This window comes from Vigna umbellata, chromosome 4 (genome assembly GCF_029865625.1).
Source record: "Vigna umbellata cultivar VRB3 chromosome 4, Vumbellata_1.0, whole genome shotgun sequence".
Lineage (NCBI taxonomy): Eukaryota > Viridiplantae > Streptophyta > Magnoliopsida > Fabales > Fabaceae > Vigna > Vigna umbellata.
Window position 1 is genome coordinate 40,938,012 of NC_142168.1, and position 22,106 is coordinate 40,960,117.

Sequence of the window (22,106 nt, forward strand, 5' to 3'; positions counted from 1 at the left end):
ATCTCTAAACTGTTAAGCACTTTCCCAACGTTATTTTACGTACTTAAGAAATTTCCCTTTGCACATATCAAACACTTTTGCTGCCAAACACTGGTACCCCAATTATAGTACTAGAAAAACAGATGAGAATCGAACCTTCAATCTCTGTCATGTTTTACCTCGACCTTATCGTACTGGTTCATGCTCTTCTAACGAAGCAGAGGAAATTCCACGGCACAACAACTTCACACCATATCATATGACACAACTTCTGAATCCTCCATATATTGACACGAATAACACATCCTCAAGAACATGCTCTAAATGGCACGTTCCATCTATAACACCAAACCATTACACAGGAAACTACTTCTCCTCAACATATCCTTCATTTTCCTCGTCTGTCTCTTCCTCAATGCCTATCTCCACCCTTCCAGTTCCGATGTTGATGCCTCCGCAAATGTGTTCAACCATGCCAGAATGCTCAGCGACATCAGTGTTGATGGTTGCGCCGATCTTCACAAGTACTTGGATAATGACTCAAAGTGTTTATATGTCAAATCCCATGCTCAGTGCAGGTCAAAAGGGTATATAAATTATCTGCAGATCTTTTACTGCAGCTTTGGGCATTCCCCATTTTTGGGTCATGCCCTGCTTATACTGTGGCTTGTGATATTGTTTTATCTTTTGGGAGATACAGCTTCAAATTACTTTTGTAGTAACCTGGAAGGTCTGTCTAATATCTTGAGACTATCCCCTACCATAGCTGGGGTAACCTTGCTTTCTCTCGGAAATGGTGCACCTGATTTTTTTGCCAGTGTTGTTTCTTTCACAAGATCCAATGACGGTGCAGTTGGCCTGAATAGCATTCTGGGAGGGGCGTTTTTTGTGTCCAGTGCTGTTTTGGGGATCATAAGTTTTCTTGTTGGTGCAAATGAAACTGCAATTGACAAGGCTAGTTTCATCAGAGATGTCATTTTCTTCCTTTTCGCACTTTTCATTCTCCTTGTCATCATTTCTATCGGTAAAATCAGCTTGTTGGGTTCAATTTTTTATGTTTCCATTTACTTCCTGTATGTGTGTGCTGTGTCTGCAACACATTTCATCTATGGAGGGGACAGGACAGAAAGGGAACTTGGCTCATCTTCTGATGACTTGACTGAGTCAGGCGTACCATTGCTAGGCTGTGTTGATGATGAGAAACCAAATGGATCAAACAAAGAGGTAATGGAAGATCAAGGGGAGAAGCATCATCAGGGTTTGGGTAATAATTCTTTTGACTTTACTTACTTGAGCAAGTTTCTACATGTACTAGAGCTACCTCTTTGCTTGCCAAGAAGGCTTACTATACCAGTTGTGAGTGAGGAAGGTTGGTCAAAGCCATATGCTGTTATATCTGTCACATTGGCACCAGTGTTATTTTCAGCTCTTTGTAACACCCAAATGGAAAATGAGAGTTCAAGGAGTAGTCTTGTTTCATACTTGACAGCTGCTTTGATTGGCATTGTTTTGGGTAACATGGCATGTGTGACAACCAAGAGCACTAGTCCACCCAGAAAATGCTTGTTTCCTTGGCTAGCTGGGGGATTTTCCATGAGTGTAACATGGACTTATATCATTGCTGAGGAACTTGTTTCCCTCTTGGTTGCACTTGGGAATGTGATAGGAGTTAGTCCTTCAATCCTTGGACTAACTGTCCTAGCTTGGGGTAATTCTCTAGGAGATTTGATAGCCAATGGTGCAATGGCCAAGAATGGAGGAGCTGATGGGGCCCAAATAGCTGTCTCTGGTTGTTATGCAGGCCCTATGTTTAACATTTTGATGGGCTTGGGCTTACCTCTTCTACTCTCAGCATGGTCTGAATACCCAGAGTCTTATGTGATTCCCAAGGACCCTTCTCTTTTTGCAACACTTTTGTTCTTGATGGGAGGGGTGCTTTGGGCCCTTGTGATATTGACAAAGAAGAATATGAAGCTTGATAAGTCATTGGGAATTGGGCTCTTGACCATTTACCTCTGCTTTTTGTTTATAAGGATGGTCATTGCAATTGGTGTTATTAAATTCTAGAGAAATACTTTCAGAGGGAGTAAGGTCCCCTTTTTCATGTATTTCATGGACATGACTTATTTTATCATACATTTTCAGTTTTTAAGATCATTAATAATGTAAAGTTACTATGCTTTGATATCTTCTTACAGTAGGAATAGAATAATCACCATCTCATCAAGGAGCCTAAGGCCATGGAAAAGGAATTACCAGATAGAAATTTAATTCAATCAACTCTTTGTTCTATATTATACAGGATAGTTTAATTATGTAGACATATTTCCCTTTCTCGTTTAACTTTATTAGTTTTTGTATTATGAATTATATAGTCCGAAATATAAATTTGTATTATAGATTGTGTATTCTAAAATATTTATGGATAGCACACTCTAGAATATCTTTTCTATTAATTTCAGTAAGAGTATGATTAAAATTTTAAAATATATAAGGTGAAAGAAAAAAAAATGGGGTATAGGAAGAATTATCCCAATGACATCATTTTCAAGCCTTTTCAAATCATTTAAATAATTTGTTGCTGCCTCTAGACCATTAACATTTATCATCTCCAATGAACTAAAAAGTACATGGGAAGAAATTCCAAAATTCAAAACTCAGTTTGAAAGAGTGGTTCAAAATCAGTATAAAAAAATATGAGTTTACTGATGGTAACTATTCATCGAAAACTGTAAAAAATCATACGGTAATTGGTATTTTTTAATGGATTATTATGGACAAAATTGATCAATATAAGTGTTGTTGTTGGTAAGATTTATTGACAAATTTCACTCTCAATTATTATCGACAAATATATTAATTATGAATTATTTATTTACTTCTGTATTAATTATTTGGTTATTTATATTTAAATTTTGGATTTTTGATGTTCATTAAAAATTTAATCTTTATTAGATTTTTACTATTATGCTTCAAAGTTTCTCCTTGAACCAATTCCTATTTTCATCCCAGAACAGAATTTGCATGAAATTTAAAGAAGGAAACCTTGCAATTTAGAGGGGTTATCCATTGATCTAACATAAGAAGAAACTTGAAGAGGAAACCTTGCAATTTAGAGGACCTAAAAGATCAAGGGCTAAAGAATTAGAAAAATAGATCTTTGTGAAGATGTTCCAAGAACTTGGAAATTTAAGGAACATGAACATCATGACTTGGAGAACAAATGAAAAATAATTCTTAGAAAAATTAGTTTATGTTTTTGGACCTTGGGATTTCTTTTGGAAATTGGTTTATGTTTTTAGGCATTGGGCTTTCTTTTAGAAATTAGTTTGTTTTTATGTTTTTAGGCTTAGGGTTTCTTTTAGGATTTCTAGACTTTCTTAAAGTTATGTGCCTATGTACAAAGGTATCAAAAGCTTATATAAACACTTTTTAATCATATATTGAATTTATTTCATTAAAGAGATGTTTCTCTTTGTTCTTGGCTTAAGCTTAAGGATTTTTCAAAGATTAACATCTTTATGGTGAGTTTTCCTTAACATAATAATCTTAGGATTGCAGTATCTCTATAAACGGTTCTTATCAAAGAGTGACATCTTTGAGGCGAATCTTCTTATACTTATCAATCTACTAGACTGTGGCAGATATTATTTTTATCTATTTTCATGTTCTTTATCTGATTTTCTTATTTATACTTTAGAAGAAATTCAAAGTCAGAAACGTCGTACTTTTCATGTATAAAATTGTATCATTTTGGTATCTGTAGTAATGTTATGGTTTGAATTTTTTATTCTATCTTATCTTTTTATTAGAAAACCCTAACAATTTTTAATGTTTGATCTTATTTTATCTTGCATATTATTTTTTGCATATAAAGAAACCTAAAATTCTTGAATGTTTGATCTTATCTTATCTTATATCTTATTTTTCTATTATATGAAGAAAACCCAAATTTTTTTAATATTTTGTTTTAAATTTTATTTTGAAATTCTTGAATAACATTTTGCATCCTGACTTTTCAAAAAGGAAAATTTTCACCAATAAAAAGAAGAGGTTTGTTAGTAGATGCACCTCCTACAAAGGTTTGATTTTGTCCCACCATTTTCAAAAAATTTTAAAGACTATCAAAGCAAGCTTTGATACCAATTTTCAGGGTCGAACAACGAAATAATTGCATTTGAACAAAAACCAAGAAGGGGTTGAATTGGTTTCTTTAATAAATTTGTGCTTTTAAAAAATTTCCCCCTTTATAAAATCAATTTATAATTAATAAGACAATGTAAAGAGTATAGCGAAAAAGAGATTTGCACGAGAAATTTTATACTGGTTCGGATCAACAAACTCTACGTCCAGTTGTTAATCCAGTTGTTAATCCCTCTAAAGAGGAATTAACCAATCACTAAAATGAATCACAACTTACAATCAAAAAGAATAAAGATAAGGTTTAGAAAACACCTCTTTTGAAGCCAAATAGATTAAATCCACAAGGGGTGAACAACTCTTTTGAGTCTAACAAAGGATGAAGACACCTATCTTGAATCACACAAGAGATGAAGAACCACCTTTCTTCAAATCCACAAGTAATAAACATCTCCTTTGAATCGCACAAAGGATGAACGACTTCTCCTAACAACAACAACAACATTCAATCACTTAATATCACACTTGGTGAGAGTTCTCGCTCTACTTACACTAGGTCTTACAAAGCCTCAAAATACATATAGTTTTTCAAGTACTCAGACTTTTCTTACTTTTGTAACTTATGTATTTCCTCTGTATTTTTTGTTCTTAATCCAACCACTTTATCTATAGAATGGATTTTCAAAATTAGGTCAAGAATTTGAGCACTCAAGTTACAACTGTCATTGATAAACGATTATTCTCAAGTGATAATCGATTGTCACAGAAATTATCACAACTGTCACTTATCATAACTATCAATGATAATAAATTATCCTCATGTGATAACCAATTATCACAGATATTTAAAAAAAAATCTGCGAGTGGTAATCGATTATTACAAAAACTTTTTGAAAGTTTTTGAAATCATTTTGGATAATCAATTAACTTTGTAGTTAATTAGTTATCATAGAGATTTTTTACAACTTTAAACTTTTCCTTACTCATATTGTACTAGGTGCTTTGAAACTTCTCTAAACTAAGTCTTATACACATTTTATTCATTTAAGACTTATTACAAAAGCTTGAAACACATATTAAACTACAAGTCTTTGAATACATTTTGCATGTTAGAATTTTTGGACTTGGACTTGCTTTTATCATTATCAAAATATCATGATTTTTGTTATCTTTTTTTTGCCAAGATATATATGGTAAATAAACCAACAGTTATCTCTATTAATATTAATTGGTCACTTTAGGTCAATTATACTGAATGAGCCTAATTAAGTTATGTTCTTAGGTGTATTTGTTGGATTGATAAGTACAAATTTAAAATTTAAATTTGAAATAAATTCATTTAAATGAACTTAAATCAATATAAATTCATATTTAATAAAGCTTGGACTTCAATACTATCCTTATTAATAGAGTTGGACTTGTATATAAGAAGGTTCATTTTTCCAACACTCAACTTGATAAAAATATTTAATTAAGAACCTATGAAGAAGACAATCATATTTGATTTGCTCACCATTTTTTTAAAATCTGAATAATAAAACTCATCAAATATTTATTCCAAATGCGGACAACGCAGTTATACAGGGCTAGCAACACCTTCTGTTTCTCGCTTCTTTAACTGAGGAGGCGCAGGCGCAGACGCAATTGTTACTTGGATGTATCTATTGTTCTATTTCAATTTAAGGGAATGGAGAAACTTTTTTGCTCACTTCATTCTTTTGTATTGAAACTTTTTTGATATATTAAGTATGTATGTTTCATGCCTCAATGATTTGGATCGCGATATGTTTGACAACTAAAATTTGATAACAATTTAACAATGGTCACGTGTTAGCTTCTTATTGGAATGTAGGAATTTATTTTTTTTAGTTTTGTAAGAAATTTTTTTGTTGTTGCTGTAGTGAAAAGGGATGTCGATTTACCTTTTTTTGAGATTCCGAAATTACCTCTTTGTGCACCTTCCATTTTCAACTTAGATTGCATTCCTCTCTTCCTCTCCATTTCGGTCCTCTCTCCAACCTCCATCAAAATTGTACTTTGTCCAATTTATTGTGGAGCAAAGACTTCATGTGGGTGTTTTAGCAAGGTAGTTCAAGTCCCTCAGCATTTGAAGCCATGACATGCTCTAGTAATTGATTACATGGTGTCTGTAATCGATTACTAGTGGCTTAATAGGTACCCCAACTGGGAGAACGTGACTCCCCATGGTGATTTTTTGGTGCTTAAGGCTACCTTTGTCCATTTTTTTCAATGGATGACTCCTGTTGGTCATGGTTGATGGTTGCAAGTGCATCAAAACTTATCTTTGTTCATCCCACTCTGGAGCAAAGTCCCCATGTGAGTGTTTTAGCAAGGTAGTTAAAGTCCCTCGGCACTTGAAGCTGATACATGCATTGGTGATCGATTACATGGTGTTTATAATCGATTACCAGTGGCTTAATGGCTATTTATACAAAAACTTGCAAGTCACTCCCTAGTTGGGAGAACGTGACTCCTCATGGTGATTTTTCTGTGCTTAAGGTTGTCTTTGTCCATTTTTTTCAATGGATGACTCGTGTTGGTCATTGTTGATGGTTGTAAGTTTATAAAGAAATAAAATAAAATAGAATAAAATAAGAAAGTTTAATTGCTTGCATTGTCCCTAGTTTGGCTGCAACGTGTCAAGTTAGTCCATCTTTTTAAAAAAAATTCAATTACGTACAAACTTGGTTTAAAAGTGTTAATTTCGTCCAAACGTATGTACAATTTGCTTCAATTAAGTCTCTTCCGTTAAATTCACCAAAACGGACGTTAATTTTTTAGTTCTCTCTCCTCTGCTCCTCTGCTCTGCTCCTCTGGACATTATAAAATAATATAATGATAATATAAAATATAAAATAATACATTAAGCAATTATTAGAAAATTTGAAAATATTATGCATATATATTAAATGAAAAAAACAGTATACGTGGACTAAGTTATACAGAACTTCTGCACAGAGTAATGATTGTGGATGAAACTCTCATTTCTCATATATTTATACTTGGTTTTAGTTTATCTTACAAAAACATGAAAACTAAATCTAAACAAAAAGTATTCTTTTCACACCCATTTTCTGCTTCATTCGATAATTGCTTTTCGTAGTAAAATATTATATTAAAATAATAACAATAAATATAATTAAAATATTATAATTCATAGCAAAATATTATCTAAAAATCAAATAATTCATTTTTCTGTTCTTTAACTAAAAAGGTATTTACAAAATTATTTATTTTGGTATAATATTGGTTGAACTGTTTCTACATATTTTCATTTTCTTTAAAAAAGAATTATACGTTTTGTGTTAATTATATATATATAATTTATCGTCATTAAAAGTATATTAAAAATATATATAAGATAATAGGATAAATCATATATATTTAAAATAATTTATTAATTAATTTATTTACTAAAATAGTTTTAAGATAATAAAATATAAGATAGATATTTATATTTGAGATTAATAAAATTATTTTACTTTAAAATACACACATATTTTAATTAATAGATACTGTATAACTTTAATTTTTTCTTTCAATTAACAGGCACAATTCTCTATTAATAAATCATATGTAGCATATTGGTAAAAAAAAAGTGGAATAATAATTTAGATAAAATCATTTAGTTACATCATGATCATGATTTAATTTATGTAAATATTAAATATAAGTGAAAAACATTTTACTAAAGGAGCAGCAAAGCATAGCAGCAGAGCAGCAGAGCAGAGAAGCAGAGGAGAGAGAAAAAAAATTAACGTCCGTTTATGTGGATTTAACGGAAGGGACTTGATTGAGCAAATTTTACATACGTTTAGACAAAATTGACACTTTTAAACCAAGTTTGGACGTAATTGAAACTTTTTTAAAAAGATGGACTAACTAGACACGTTGCAGCCAAACTGTGGACAATGCAAGCAATTAAACCAAATAAGAAACATGAAACAATAACTTGGAAGTAAACTCATTTAGGAAGCTTAATAAAACATTGTTTTTGGGAAATTAAGTGCATCTGGTAAAGTGATCTAAAAATTATGAGCTAATAGTCATTTGAAAGATCTTTAAGTCTAGATTCCAACAAAACAAGAATCAACTCATTTGGAGTTCGGTGGAAAAAGTTATCAGCAAAACAACCAACAAAGGTCAGAGCTAACACGAATATATAAAACGTTAACTTTAAGAAATTAACTGTACCTACTCAGATGTCCAAAAATTACAAATTAGTAGTCATTGGAAATATTTTTGAGTCTATTTTCTAACAAAAAAAGAATCAACTCATTTGGAATTCGATGGAGAATGTTAAAAGCAAAACAACCAACAAAGGTTAGAGGTGGTAGGAATATATAAAATGTTAACTTTAAGGAATTAAATGTACCTACTCAGAAGTCCAAAAATTACAAAGTAGTAGTCAATGGAAATCTTTTTGAGTCTAGTTTCTAATAAAAAAAGAATCACATCATTTGGAGGTCTATGCGAAAAGTTATGATTAAAATTGTCAGCAAAGGTCAAAGTTGACAGCACGTTAACTTATACATATATTTTTCCCACTTGTTCAGAGATCTATTACTTATTGAAAATTCCTTTTAAATTTTCTGCATTGTAACAACATTAGATGGCATACCAAGACATGAGTTGTTCAAAAATGGTCATGAACTTGAACTACCTTGGTTCAAACACCTATAGGAGTTTTTTCCTCCACAATTAAGTGGGGGAAACTGTGCTTTGATGCACTTGATACCATCAATGATGAGCAACGTGAGTCATCCATGTAAAAAAATAGAAAAAATCACTTATAGGGACACAAAAATGACTTTGGGGAGTCAAGTTCTCCCAACTGGGGAGTAATGTGTAACTTTTCGTAGAAATCAACAATCAGCCCCTGGTAATCGATTACAGGGACCCTGAATCGATTACCAGGGGTTGATTGTTGATTTGTACAAAAAGTTACACATTACTCCCCAACTGAGAAACCTTGACTCCCCAAGGTCATTTTTGTGTTCCTATGGGTGATTTTTTCCAATTTTCTCATGGATACCTCATGTTTCTTATCATTGATAGTGTCAAGTATATCAAAACACAGTTTTCCATACTCAATTGGGGACCAAACAATCCATATAGGTGTTTAAACCAAGGTAGGTGAAATCTATGACCATTTAGGAAGGTTACAAAAACGTTGTTTTGGGGAAATTAACTGCACCTAGTACACTGGTCTAAAAATTATGAGTTAGTAGTCATTTGAAAGCTCTTTGAGTCTAGATTCTAACAAAAAAAGAATCAACTCATTTGGAGTTCGGTGGAGAAAGTTAAGAGCAAAACAACTAACAAAGGTCAGAGTTGACAGGAATATGTAAAACATTAACTTTAAGGAATTAACTGTACCTACTCAGATGTCCAAAAATTACAAATTAGTATTTATTGGAAAGCTTTTTGAGTCTAATTTCTAATAAAAAAGAATCACGTTATCTTATACATATATTTTTCCATCTTGTTCACAGATCTATTATTCAAATTTCCTTTTAAAATTTGTGCAATTGTAACAACATTAGATGACATGTTTCTTAATTAAAAAAATAAAAAAATTTATTATGACACTCCGAGAAGGGGTGTTACAACAATGGTCATACATCTAACCTCAGTTGGAGAAAACCACCTAAATGGACATTTTTTTTTTGAAGAAATAAATGGCCTAACATCATCATTGATGCAGGTTACATACCCAATAGCATTGAACTCACTCACTCATCTCAAAAAATGAAAAAATTAAACAAAAACAGAGCAAAAATCATCATGGGGAGTGTTGTTGTTCCAACTAGGGAGTCACGTTGAACTTTCTGTACAATTGTCTCCCAAGTCTCTGGTAATTAATTACAAGACCCCTGTAATCAATTACGAGGGCATGACATGGGCACCAATAGTCATGGACTTCACCTAACTTGGTGTAAACCACCTAAATGTGCATTTTTCTCAACAATTGAATGACTTATGTTGTTCATTGGTTAAGTAAACACCACCCATGACCAATAAACTCAATCATCCATCCGAAAAAGTGGAAAAGGTCACCCAAAAACACAGACAAAATATATCAAAATTGAAATTTTATTCATATAATATCAGATAAGTACATATTATCCAACATCTATAATAATAATAATCTTTTGTATACTAAAACCTGTACAATGCTCATACAATGAAAATCTCTACACATGTAATTAACATAAATTGAAAACCTATAATAATCCTAAGTCGTGCAGCACTTGTTCTCTTCGCACTTTCTCATGGTGCTACCAACCTTGACACATTGGGGGAGGTCAAAATCACAAGACGGAGAGAAGGGGAAAATGGCTCCAACGAAAACAGAGAGAACATGGGGAAATGGTGGAAGAAAAGAGCGAGAACCGTGCTTATTAGACCAACTTCGCCGGTGATGGAGAGAGGAAGAGCGAGACGGAGAGAGAGAACTTTAGTGGAGAGACCTGTGAGAGCAATGGTAAAAAGAGAATAAGAGCAATGGTGAAAAGAGAGTAAAAGAAAAAAAGATGCAAAATACATAGGATTTTCTCAACTGAAATCAAGAAACCATTTTTTCCTTCCTAAAATGTCATCAACGACATATTATATCTTTTAAAAAAAATTCAAAATGACCAATCAATACGTGCCACGTGGCATTATAAAAAAGTTAACTATTGTTAAACAATTTCGAATGATTTATGTCCTTTAATATCTTTCGTTTTAATGTATCATGAGTTTGATATATAAAAAATTTAACAAAACTATATTTATCATTTTTAAAATTTGAGATTCATATATATCATAATTTTATTAAAAAAATTTATCAAATTAAAAAGTTATATTTATTATTTTTAAAATTAAGATGTCTCACAGTTCCATAAGGACGAATTCCAATTCCAATTTCGTATCTTAAAAACTAAAAAATACTTAATCTTAAATTTAAATTTAAATATTTAATTAGTTTAAATATTTAATGTTTATTATAAGCAAAAGACATAATTTAAACTTTAATAAAAACATTTTAAACTTGTACCTCTCATAGAAAGCAGCGGGCACAACACGGCCACGATTCGTCATCCTTCAAGCCATGAATAACAAAATCCCCAATCTTCTAAACCGGAAGATCATCTTCCTGTACTTCCCCTTCGCCACTTCTAGGAGAAAATTCATACGAGAGAGGGGAGGAAAATTCCATAAACCCTAGCAATCAACAAAAACCGAAACAAGCTCAATCCCAATTCGGTCCAGCGAAATGGATCACTACAAGGTTCTCGGGTTGCACCGAACCGCGACCAAGGAGGAAATCAAAACCGCTTTCAAGAAACTAGCGTTTCAGTTCCACCCGGACAAGCATTCTCAATCGCCGAGGGCCATTAGGGAAAATGCCACAATTCGATTCAAGCAGGTATCGGAGGCCTACGAGGTCCTTATGGATGACCGAAAGCGAGCCGACTACAATTTCCGGCGGAGCTCGGGCAACCACGGCGGAAACAACCACTATTCTCATTACAGCTACGGATACAGTAGGAGCGGGAGCAGGTACGACTACAAACCTGGGTCTGGTGCTGGTGGTGGCTTAGCTTCCAATTTTGAAATGGCTCTTCGATTTTTGACGGGGCGGTCTTCACTTCTCTATCTTGGCTTCGCAGGGTAATTCACTTTCCTTTATCTCATGATTTTGGTTGTTAATTGCTGTTTGTTCGAGTTAAAATTTGATGCTAGGAAGATCTACAAGATGCAAGAGATTGTGTTTGTTAATTGATTCAGAGTTTAATTTTAAATATATTACCGTAACTTCTTACATGAGTAGGTTTTATTTATATATAATAGTTATCGGCTGATTAAGATTAACAGGCATGCGTGTCCATGTAAAAGCTTTTACATTACATATATCAACAAATTCACGAGATATATATATATATATACATATATACATACATACATATATATATATATATATATACATATATATATATATATATATACATATATATATATATATATATATACATATATATATATATATATATATATATATATATATATATATAATGGTTGTTTCAAGTTTAGATATTTTCATGCTTTTTATCTTTATATAATATATCAAGGTACATCTTGAAAATAACTCAATCTACTCTCCCTAATTTTATTTTTTATATACTATGCTTATCTTCATTACTTTAATTATTTTTTCTTGTCATATGTAGTGGCCTATACCTGGACATTTGATATTTAAATTTGAGATACATGATGATAGAAGAGCTTAAAAACTAGTTGTGTCTGGGTTATGTACCCAAACACCTGAGCTAACTATTAAGGATGTATAACCAAACACTCAAATTACTCCACTGAGTATCACATACTACTCAATGTGGAAGTTAAACACTCCATAATACCCAATTTACAATCATAGCACAGTCCTAGGTGGATTTCTCTCTAAGACACTTCAACTTCCCATTGGTTAGAACCCTCCACCGTCAGAACCTTTGTTGGTAGCCCTTTCTGAGACATGGGCAACCAACCTTGCTACCAATTCTCAAGCACATGGGGAACCTACCGACAGAAGCTAACTGTTGAGGAGGGATAATCAAGCACTCACGTACTCCACCAAGTCGATGTGGTACTTAGGTACCTCATAATACTCAAGTTCCTATTAGTCTGAACATAAATGAGCTGTATCTAGATATATGCATGGTTGAGGATAGATAATGCAAAAGGATAAGGGATGTTGCACAAGTTCTAAATCAAATTTTCTTCTATCTCTACATGCTATCATCCTCCTTGTTTTTTTTCATTTGTGGATAACTATCAAGTGTTAAGAGACATTTAATATAAAAATATTTTCAATAACTTAATGTTAGTTCTCGCCCAGGGCTATATTATGTGGGATAGTTGTCATTGATGCAAGCCGAGAATCCTTATGGAGAATGCAAAATTCTGGGGTAAGATTTTAATTTTCTTAGCCATCTAATTTTGCTATACAATATCACAACTTAATCGTAGCCGTTATTTCATTTTTCTATCCTGGTTCGTTATGTAAGTTCTTATATTGTAATACATAATTGATCCATAAGCATGAACTTTTTCTTCATATTCAGTTATGATTTCTATTTTCAATGTCAAAAAATGTTTATTCAAGTAATAAATCCTGCGTAAAAGATGTAACTGACTCAAAGATACAAATTTATTTCTGGCACAAATTGCTATTGACTCATATACCACATATTATGGAACATAACGACAATCAAATGATTCAAAACTATGAAATCAAGAGTCATGACAGTAGATTTCTGGTGGAATGTGATAGAACACTTGAGGATGGACTGATACAGCTAGAAAAAAGTAGTGGAGAAGACCGTGTTAGTGTAAGACCCAAAGTCTAGAAGGGGGGAAAGAGAAGGAAGTATGGAGAGTTTGTTATGGAATAGTGTAAGGAGAGCTATCTCTCTAGAGAAGTCATAGACTTTGAAAAAGATAATATACCGTGTTGAGCCTTTGCTTGCTCATTTCACATATATTCAATAATACAATTTTCCATATACTATCTGATTCTTTTCTGTTTTTGAGTGATTTTTCCCAAATGTTTGCTCATTTCTACAAACTAACAAGCGGGTTGCTGGAAATCTATATTGGGTTGACACGAAAAAAATGGTGCAAGAATTTGTTAAGAAATGTGATATATGTCAAAGGAAAAAGTACGCACTGACATCTTCAGCTGAGCTCTTACAACTATTACCCATCCCTGACCGCGTTTGGGAAGACATTTCCCTTGACTCTATAACGCGGTTGCCCAAATCAAAGGGATTTGAAGCTGTTTTTGTAGTAGTAGACCGGTTGTTAAAACATGTACATGTTATACCTCTCAAGCATCCGTGTATACAAGTGGTGGAAATATTTGCTAAGGAAATTGTGAGGCTCCATGGGGTGCCTAAATCAATTGAGTTATGGAAACCCCTTGTTTATGAGCTTATTTTGGCAAGAATTGTTTCGTTTACAAGGCAATGTATTGAAGATGAGTTCATATTATCATCTCGAGACAGACCGTCAAACAGAATTATGAATAGGTGTATGGAGACTTACTTGATGTGTTTTGTAATGGAGCAACCTAAACACTAGGTGGACTGGATACCATGGGTTGAACTATGGGACAAAACCATTTTTCGTGTGAATACTGGAAAAACGCCATTTGAAGTGGTATATGGGAGAGCACTTCCTCCTTTGGTTCGTTTTACAGAAGGAGAAACGTATGTGGAAGCTGTGGCAGCAAAATTAGTAGATCGAGATGAAGCTCTATGACAATTAAAATATCATTTGCTGCGTGCTAAACAGCAGATGAAGAAATATGCAGATAGGAAACGCAAGGTAGGAGAGTGGATATTTGTAAAATTGTGGCCACATAGGCAGCAGATGATGACATGTCGCATTAATCCGAAATTGCACCTCGTTATTATGGACCATTCCTAGTGCTGGCCAAGGTGGGAGCTGTTTCTTACAAGTTGAAGTTACTTGAGACAGTTATTGTGCACTCAATATATTATGTATCACAACCAGTGGTATCAATATTGGATAATGGAAAATTTTGGGAGACCCAAAAATCCTGTATAAAATTATAATGGAAACTATAACAGGTTATGACGGAAACAAGGCAATCAAAAGAAATATAATACCACCTCATATAATTTTAATGCAAAAAGTAATGATATTATGTTAGGTTCCTAATTTGGGAACCTAATCAAGAACTCTCTTTCTCACCCAAAAGACACAAGAAAGATAGGAAAAACTGAATATTATTCACAGAAAGAATGTTCTGTTCAACTGAATACAGAGGCTTAACCCTCTTTACAGGTCAATACCTGTCAACAAAGATCTCTCCAAAAGTCCCTTCTAACTATCCAAACAATCTATTTATACAGTTCCTCTACCTTCTATCCTAATCCCATTTCCCATTATATCCTTATATCCCCAAATACCCTATATCCTAACATATTATGTCTAGAAATTGAAATAATAATAACATATCAAAACATCACAAATTTGAAGTTCAAAACATTGTCTTCAATATTATCATCCAGTGGAGAACAACCCTTCTCCTGTTCCCCTTTGGAGAAACTCTTGTCAAAGTTAAGTAATCTTTCAAACTCAAATTAGAGCTATCATGCAATTCATTTTGAACCCCAATTTGAAGCTTCTCTTTACCTTTCGATGTTGAGTTGGAGTTGCACCTGGACCTTTCTTAGAAGCTTGAGAAGATCCAATAACAATACCACCACTTGATGGTTGCTTTCTTTTATGGATTGCTTGTCTCCTTGTATAGACTACGGGTTCTCTAATACCCGTAGTAGCTTCATAAACAGTTGCCCAATTAAGTGTGGGATCATCATAAAAGACCAACTCATTTCCCCACTCTTCATTTTGAATTCTATTTTGGCATGTGAGAGCCCAAGAAATTGGATGAATTGCATCTTCTGTCAACCTTGGGCATAAGATTGATTTTAATGGGCGGGGTATTAGTGAGTAGAAAATAAAAGAGTAGGAATTAAAAGAACTCAACCCATGAAGTAATTGCTTACGTGTATGAAACAAGTAACAATTTATTCTTGTAAATTTTATGTCATTTTTTAAGCTTCCATGTTAACATTAAGTGCAGAGATACTGAATTGTTCCTTGGCACTAAATTTTGTACTCAGAAATCTTTTGAAGAAGCCATGAAGTCCATTGAGAAAGCCAAAGCGTATAGAGAAGATAACGTGAAGGAACGTCCTTGATTGAATTTTTCTGTTTCTCATTTTGTTTGTCACCTGAAAGCTTCTTCGTGTTTATTGAATGATTGTTGCAAAAAGAGTATTGAGAAGTGCGATCGTTAATCTGTCTGTTCCATTTGTCCTTTAATTGCTCTGAAATTTACTATGTAATTACTTGTTTAGCCTATGACTGATACTTTGTAACTTACAAAATTCTTGTAAATAGAGCATTACAGTAGTATATACATAGTGCTTGATACTTTAGCATGTTTATTTAGATGCCTCATTTATAATTTTATATTTTATTATTATCAATAAAAGTAAATGCTCATTTATGACATTGTAACGGTTGGTTGGTTCTGGGTATGTTTACAAGATATTAGTAAAGGAGGACTGTGTAAAATAGACTAAAAGCCAGTTATTTAAAAATTTAAAATGGGATGGGACTGGGACATTTTTCATCTCACTGATGTAAAGTAAAAAAATGACAATTTCATTTCTGTCAATTCAATTATTGTTAGATCATTAAATTATGAACCCTTCAATCACCAATTTGATTTTAAAGGCACTGCTAACAACTTGTGCTTACAATAACCGAAATACTTTAGTTAAACTCTAAAAGTTCATAATAAAATGTGTATATTAGTTAAAAATACCAAGTTCAAGATAATGAAATTCGTACAGATAATGAAATTCGTACAGAACAACGTAACACATAATCAATGTCCCTAATAATAACTTAGACTCGGAACTATTTATGAAGCGGAAATATGTGTTTGTTCTCTGCACCGTTCGACTACAAAAAGCTGCTTGAGCACCAGAATGGCACGGACAAAACCGTATTCCAGGTTAGAGTCCAACCACAAACCTAACATATATATCTCGAAACAGAAATAATTTTTTTTAGTAAGTTTCTCTTTGCTATTTTCTCGAGTTGTTTCATGAAAATGGCTGCAGGACTAGGATAGGAATTGTATGCGTTGCTATTTTGGGGGGCTAGGATAGGCTATTAATGTTTTATGTACATATTTAGCCTTCTTGCAAGTGTAGTGAAATTAGGAGGTTAAACCTGATTTAAACAAGTTAAAAGGGTAAATGAAGTTAGTATGTTTCTTTATAGAGTACTTTAGAAAATATGATCTAAATGTGAAAGTGACTGATCCAGTTTGATTTTATGCAGAAATTGTGTATTCTTTTATTATATTCAAATTGTTTAAATCTTGAGATGAATGTTTTGCTAAGGAAAATGTTTCTTGAACAACCATTTTTGACAACATTTAGACACGCGCACACGTGTCAAAATCTGAGTGGTCTAGTTGGAAAAATTAAATGAAAATGAACCACTCAGATTTTAACACGTGTGCGCGTGTCTAAATGTTGTCAAAAATGGTTGTTCAAGTATCATTTTCCTTTTGCTAATATGGTCGTTCAATATGTAAATTGATTAAATGTTTCTTGATGACAATATCATGAGTTATGTATGATATGGTTGAGATATTAAAGAGTTGAAAGTGTTTTAGATAAAATTTATATAGTTATAATAAATAAATTTTAAATGGGTTATGTTATATATTTTAGTACCAAAAAGTTAGAATATTTTGTTTTAGCCAAATTGATAAGTTTAGTAATATTAATTTGATCGTGTTAACGATAAAGTTATCAAATTTAGTATCATTGTCAGAAAATATGATTAAAATTTCTATTGTTTTGGTTCTTGTTTTATTTTTGTTATTTTCATTTTATTTTTGTTTATTACTAACATTTTCTTTTTCCATATTTCTTTTAACATTTATTTATTTTATTTAGTTATTTTAATTTGGTATTTTTTTTATATAATTTTTATGAAACTAGTTAGAAAACACTTTATTAAAAAAATACTTAATTGTCCATTAAGATGTACCTGTTTTTCTTATAAGTCTATTCAATAACCTTTAAACTTATTTTTTTTCATAACATCTTTTTTAAAATTACAAAATAATTTTCCATATGCAAATAGTCAACAATGTAATTTTCGAAATAATTTTCCCTACAAAATAATTTAAAATTACAAAATAATTTAAAATTACAAAATAATTTAAAATTACAAAATAATTTTCCATATAATTATTATTTCAAGGAGTCAAATCAATCATATTTTCAAAAACATGTACTACCACTACAACTTGCAGCAACCAATAGACCATCCTATAGAGCAGTTGCTATAGATGAAAGGTTACAAGTGATCAACGATGCAAAAATATTGGGCAATGGTATGAAAATGAGCAAATACTATGTGACATGATGGAGGATGCAAGAAACAACAACTTTGTAGAATTAGTTATAACCGTTAATACCATTCTCTAATCCGATCAGAGATTTACAGAGACTATAGGATTTAAAATACTTCGTCATGACATAGAGGACGTGTTTCTAAAGTTGGCTATTAAAGCGAAACAAATAACAAATGTTTGATGATTTACGTAAGCTACTAATGAATGATACAATTGACAAGGCCACTTTATAAAAATTAAGATGAAAATGATGGTTGAAATGATACAAATGATAGATGTCATGAAACAAACAAAGCAACAACAAATCAATGATTTGAAAGAAATGATGGAATCCACTATTGTCAAACATCAAAAATTTTAGAATCAATTGGAATAATTGATAGTTGATATGAACGAGTACAAGATTCAAATGTTAAATCAACTAACAATTGAATCTCATCACACTAATTGGTTCCCTCTCCTTCAACTTCAACTCCATCTCCATCTTGACCACCATGACAACTATATTAACAGCTCGACAACCCAGTTGGGAAGGTCAGCAGCAACACTGAACAACTCGAAATAGAGATACAAAGAAAAATATACAAGAATGAAATAGCATAAAGGGTAAATAAAAGAGAAAAAATAGAAAGAGATGTTGAGCATGTAGAGTTAAATCCGAAAAAAAGTCTTGTATGCGAAAACACTAGAGGTGGGCAAATGGAACTGAACTGCACTACTAAAAACTGTATTGAACTAAAAACTACTTTGTCTAAACTGAATTGTAAAACAGTTCAAACAAACTGAACTATTTTTTGTTTTATCAAATTGTACTGTACTAAATTGTACTAAACTACAATATAAACTGAACTGAACTACTAACTATACTAATTTTAAACTGAATTGAACTATTAACTATACTAATTTTAAAATGAATTGAACTACTAACTATACTAATTTTAATCTGAACTGAACTACTACTATACTAATTTTAAACTGAATTGTACTAATTTAAAACACCCATGGACTTTGCAAATGCCGGCAGAATATCAGACACTACATCCATCAGCACTTCATCATGTGCATTATCAACATCATCGATTTCACTGTCTGACTCTATTGACAAGCAGATTGCTCTCGAAGCAACAATGAAGTTGCATCAACAAGTTGTGCCAAGTCTGAAAGTATAGAAATCTCAACATTAGCATCAGTTCACCAGCAAAATGATTCTTACAAATTGGTAAAATAATTATATGCTTACAAGGCTCAAGAGTTGCAAAACCATAATCTATGATGATATCAGCCAGACTAGTGCATGCTTGAGCAACCACTTCCTTGTCATCATCTTCAACCATAGACTTGATGTAAATAATCATCACATTATCTAAAGAATCAAGCAGACTTGATATGCTGTCACACAACAGACATCTCCATACAATTGAAAGAGAAAACCATCAGTTTGGTCTTTGAATTGTAACACCTTAACTTAGCATGGAATTAACAGAACTCAAAAAAGGCACTAAAATCGGCTCCCATTTGTCATGTTAGCAAAAAATCTTACCTCACTAGTTAACACTATTTACAGTGCTGATTTGACACATTCAGTGCCACACACATGCCTATGTACTAGTATGGAAATGAAGTAAAGGATTGGAATGTCTCATTCTCAGACTGTAACATGTTAATATAACCTGATTAACCTCAATAAAAGAACACAAGACACTGCATTGAATAGTAGCATACCAGCATGTCCATACTCCTGCAAAAAATTAAATAACACATTTGGAGAATAAACGAGTTTTGTAAATCAAATTCAATGCAAGTCTCCAGATTTCTAGGACTTTCTTTTGGAACAAAAACATCAAATATGAAAACCAAACAGTGAAGGAATGTTAAATCCTATGAATTGTTAGTTATCTTGCATATCTAGCAAAACAAAAGCATCGTTGTACTTCAAGCTTGCATCTAACATTAAGTAAGTTGAATTCCACCTGGTTTCAACATCAAGACAAACAATACCTTTATAAGAAATTCCCTTTTGTTCAACACATGCCTTGAATCTAGCAAATATAGCCGGAGAAGATTTCACATATTTAACTGCACTTCGGATTTTTGAAATCGAATCTTTGATCTCTTTTAAGCCCTCCTTCACAATTAAATTCAATATATGAGCACAACAACGCATATGAACATATTCTCCCTTTAATACAAGACAATTCCATGATAAAATCCTTCTTTTGAGGTACTGGACCCCAACACCATTTGTCGTAGCATTATCCACGGTGATACCTAGGACTCGCTTCAACTCCCAATTATTCAAACAAGCCTCAACATGTTTAGTAATGAGCTCCCCTGAATGTCCCGTTGTTTGAGAAAAGTTCAAAATTTTCTTTTGAAGTTTCCAATCATTATCAATAAAGTGAGCTGTTAAACTCATGCAATTTAGGTTTTGGATTGAAGTCCATGTGTCTCTAGTTAAACAAACCCTCTCACACTGCTTTGACAGAAACATTTTCAACTTTTCTTTTTCCTCTTCATAGAGTTCCCACATTTCACGCCTCAATGTAGTGCGGGATGGGACTTCAAATCGTGGTTACAAGGACCATACAAAGTCACGGAAGTCCTCCTTTTCAACAAATCGAAAAGGAAGCTCGGATTTCACAAACATCTTCACCAACTTCATTCGAGATGCATTTTGGTCAAATTTATAAATAGTTGGTGAAGGGCTAACACTAACTTCTGTAGTTGATGATAAAAGCTTTTTCCTTTTGAATGCTTCTCTATTAGGATTTTCTTTGCATCTCTTCAAATGATTCCTCATCCCGCTTGTTCCACCCAAATATTTAATCAAATCACCACAATAATTGCATTTAGCCTTCTTCTCAGAATAAGGTTCTTGTTTAGTAAAATATCCCCACACATCTGATCGACCTTTACTATTCTCAGTTGACGATGAATCGATACAAGGAGGTAAATGATCCATTCTAGAAGTATTTGGTGCGAGGATTTCTACCGTTTCTGACATTCACGTCACTACATTAATTAAGAGTTCAAATTAATATCTATGATTTAATGGTCTAATCTTTTAAAACTAAAAATATATGAGGAAGTGCTACAATAGGTTATCAACTATCAGAATCATCTAAGAAATTCAAGCATAAAATCTAAAAGCACATCTTAAAACCTATATTATCAACTATCAGAATCATCTATCTAAACTAACCCAGCTTCCAAGTATTGAAACCTATAAAATGAAATTAAAACCTTAACTAAGAATTTGATCAAGTATCTAAGGTGAAACGAAAGTAAATCACATGAGAGATAACTAGAAACATCAGCTAGAAGAATAAAATTATGAATGCAAATAAGGCCTTAAACTCTGCTTCCAATGGAGGTAATTGGAATCATCAAGTTTTTCTGCTATGGAATTCATAAAAAACTGGGAAGCAGATGGGTGTGAGCTTGAATTGACCATTGCAGATCAAATTCTAGCCCTTGATACCATATCAGAAAACGATATGAAGAGAAGATAAGAAGATAAACAAAGACTGATCTTGTATATTATTTCACTTGACTAGAAATAGAGAATACAAGCCTAGTACATATAGGCACTAAACTGTACAAGATACAAAAGACAGAAAACTAACATCCAGTTGAATAATGGTTTTGCATCAATACCTCTAATAGACAGCAATCCAGTTGAATAATGGTTTTGCATCAATACCTCTAATAGACAGCAATGAAGCATAACAGGCAAAAGAAAACAAACCATTTAGTACATATGCTTATAACCGATCAACTGAAGAGAAAGTCAGATTTCATTGCACCTGTATGTCACGAAATGTGGCTTCCTCAGTAGTTAATTTGGATGATAAATCTCCTACTTGCCTATATTTATATTTATATTTCTTTGCTAGAACCTCAACTTGAAATTAATATTTTGAGCAAATAATAAATGTTATGATTA

The 22,106-nt window shown here is 32.5% G+C and overlaps 2 protein-coding genes across 2 annotated transcripts; both read left to right on the forward strand.

Annotated features, from left to right (window-relative positions):
* The first annotated feature begins 253 nt into the window (after positions 1-253).
* On the forward strand, positions 254-2,136 carry LOC148200209 (cation/calcium exchanger 1-like). Its single transcript, XM_088112060.1, has one exon. The coding sequence runs from the start codon at positions 304-306 to the stop codon at positions 2,044-2,046; it is 1,743 nt and encodes a 580-aa protein (XP_087968186.1). The 5' UTR covers positions 254-303; the 3' UTR covers positions 2,047-2,136.
* A 9,059-nt stretch (positions 2,137-11,195) lies between these two features.
* On the forward strand, positions 11,196-16,163 carry LOC148200210 (chaperone protein dnaJ 72-like). Its single transcript, XM_088111306.1, has 3 exons — positions 11,196-11,799; positions 13,022-13,091; positions 15,837-16,163. The coding sequence occupies exons 1-3, from the start codon at positions 11,402-11,404 to the stop codon at positions 15,912-15,914; spliced, it is 546 nt and encodes a 181-aa protein (XP_087967432.1). The 5' UTR covers positions 11,196-11,401; the 3' UTR covers positions 15,915-16,163.
* Positions 16,164-22,106: the final 5,943 nt, after the last annotated feature.

What these genes read in the sequence shown, in the direction of transcription:
- LOC148200209 (XM_088112060.1), top strand. Translation starts at nt 304, where the DNA reads ATGGCACGTTCCATCTATAACACCAAACCATTACACAGGAAACTACTT.
- LOC148200210 (XM_088111306.1), top strand. Translation starts at nt 11,402, where the DNA reads ATGGATCACTACAAGGTTCTCGGGTTGCACCGAACCGCGACCAAGGAG. An exon ending in CTCTATCTTGGCTTCGCAGG is followed by an intron (nt 11,800 to 13,021) that starts GTAATTCACTTT and finishes GTTCTCGCCCAG; the next exon opens with GGCTATATTATGTGGGATAG. An exon ending in GGAGAATGCAAAATTCTGGG is followed by an intron (nt 13,092 to 15,836) that starts GTAAGATTTTAA and finishes TTTTGTACTCAG; the next exon opens with AAATCTTTTGAAGAAGCCAT.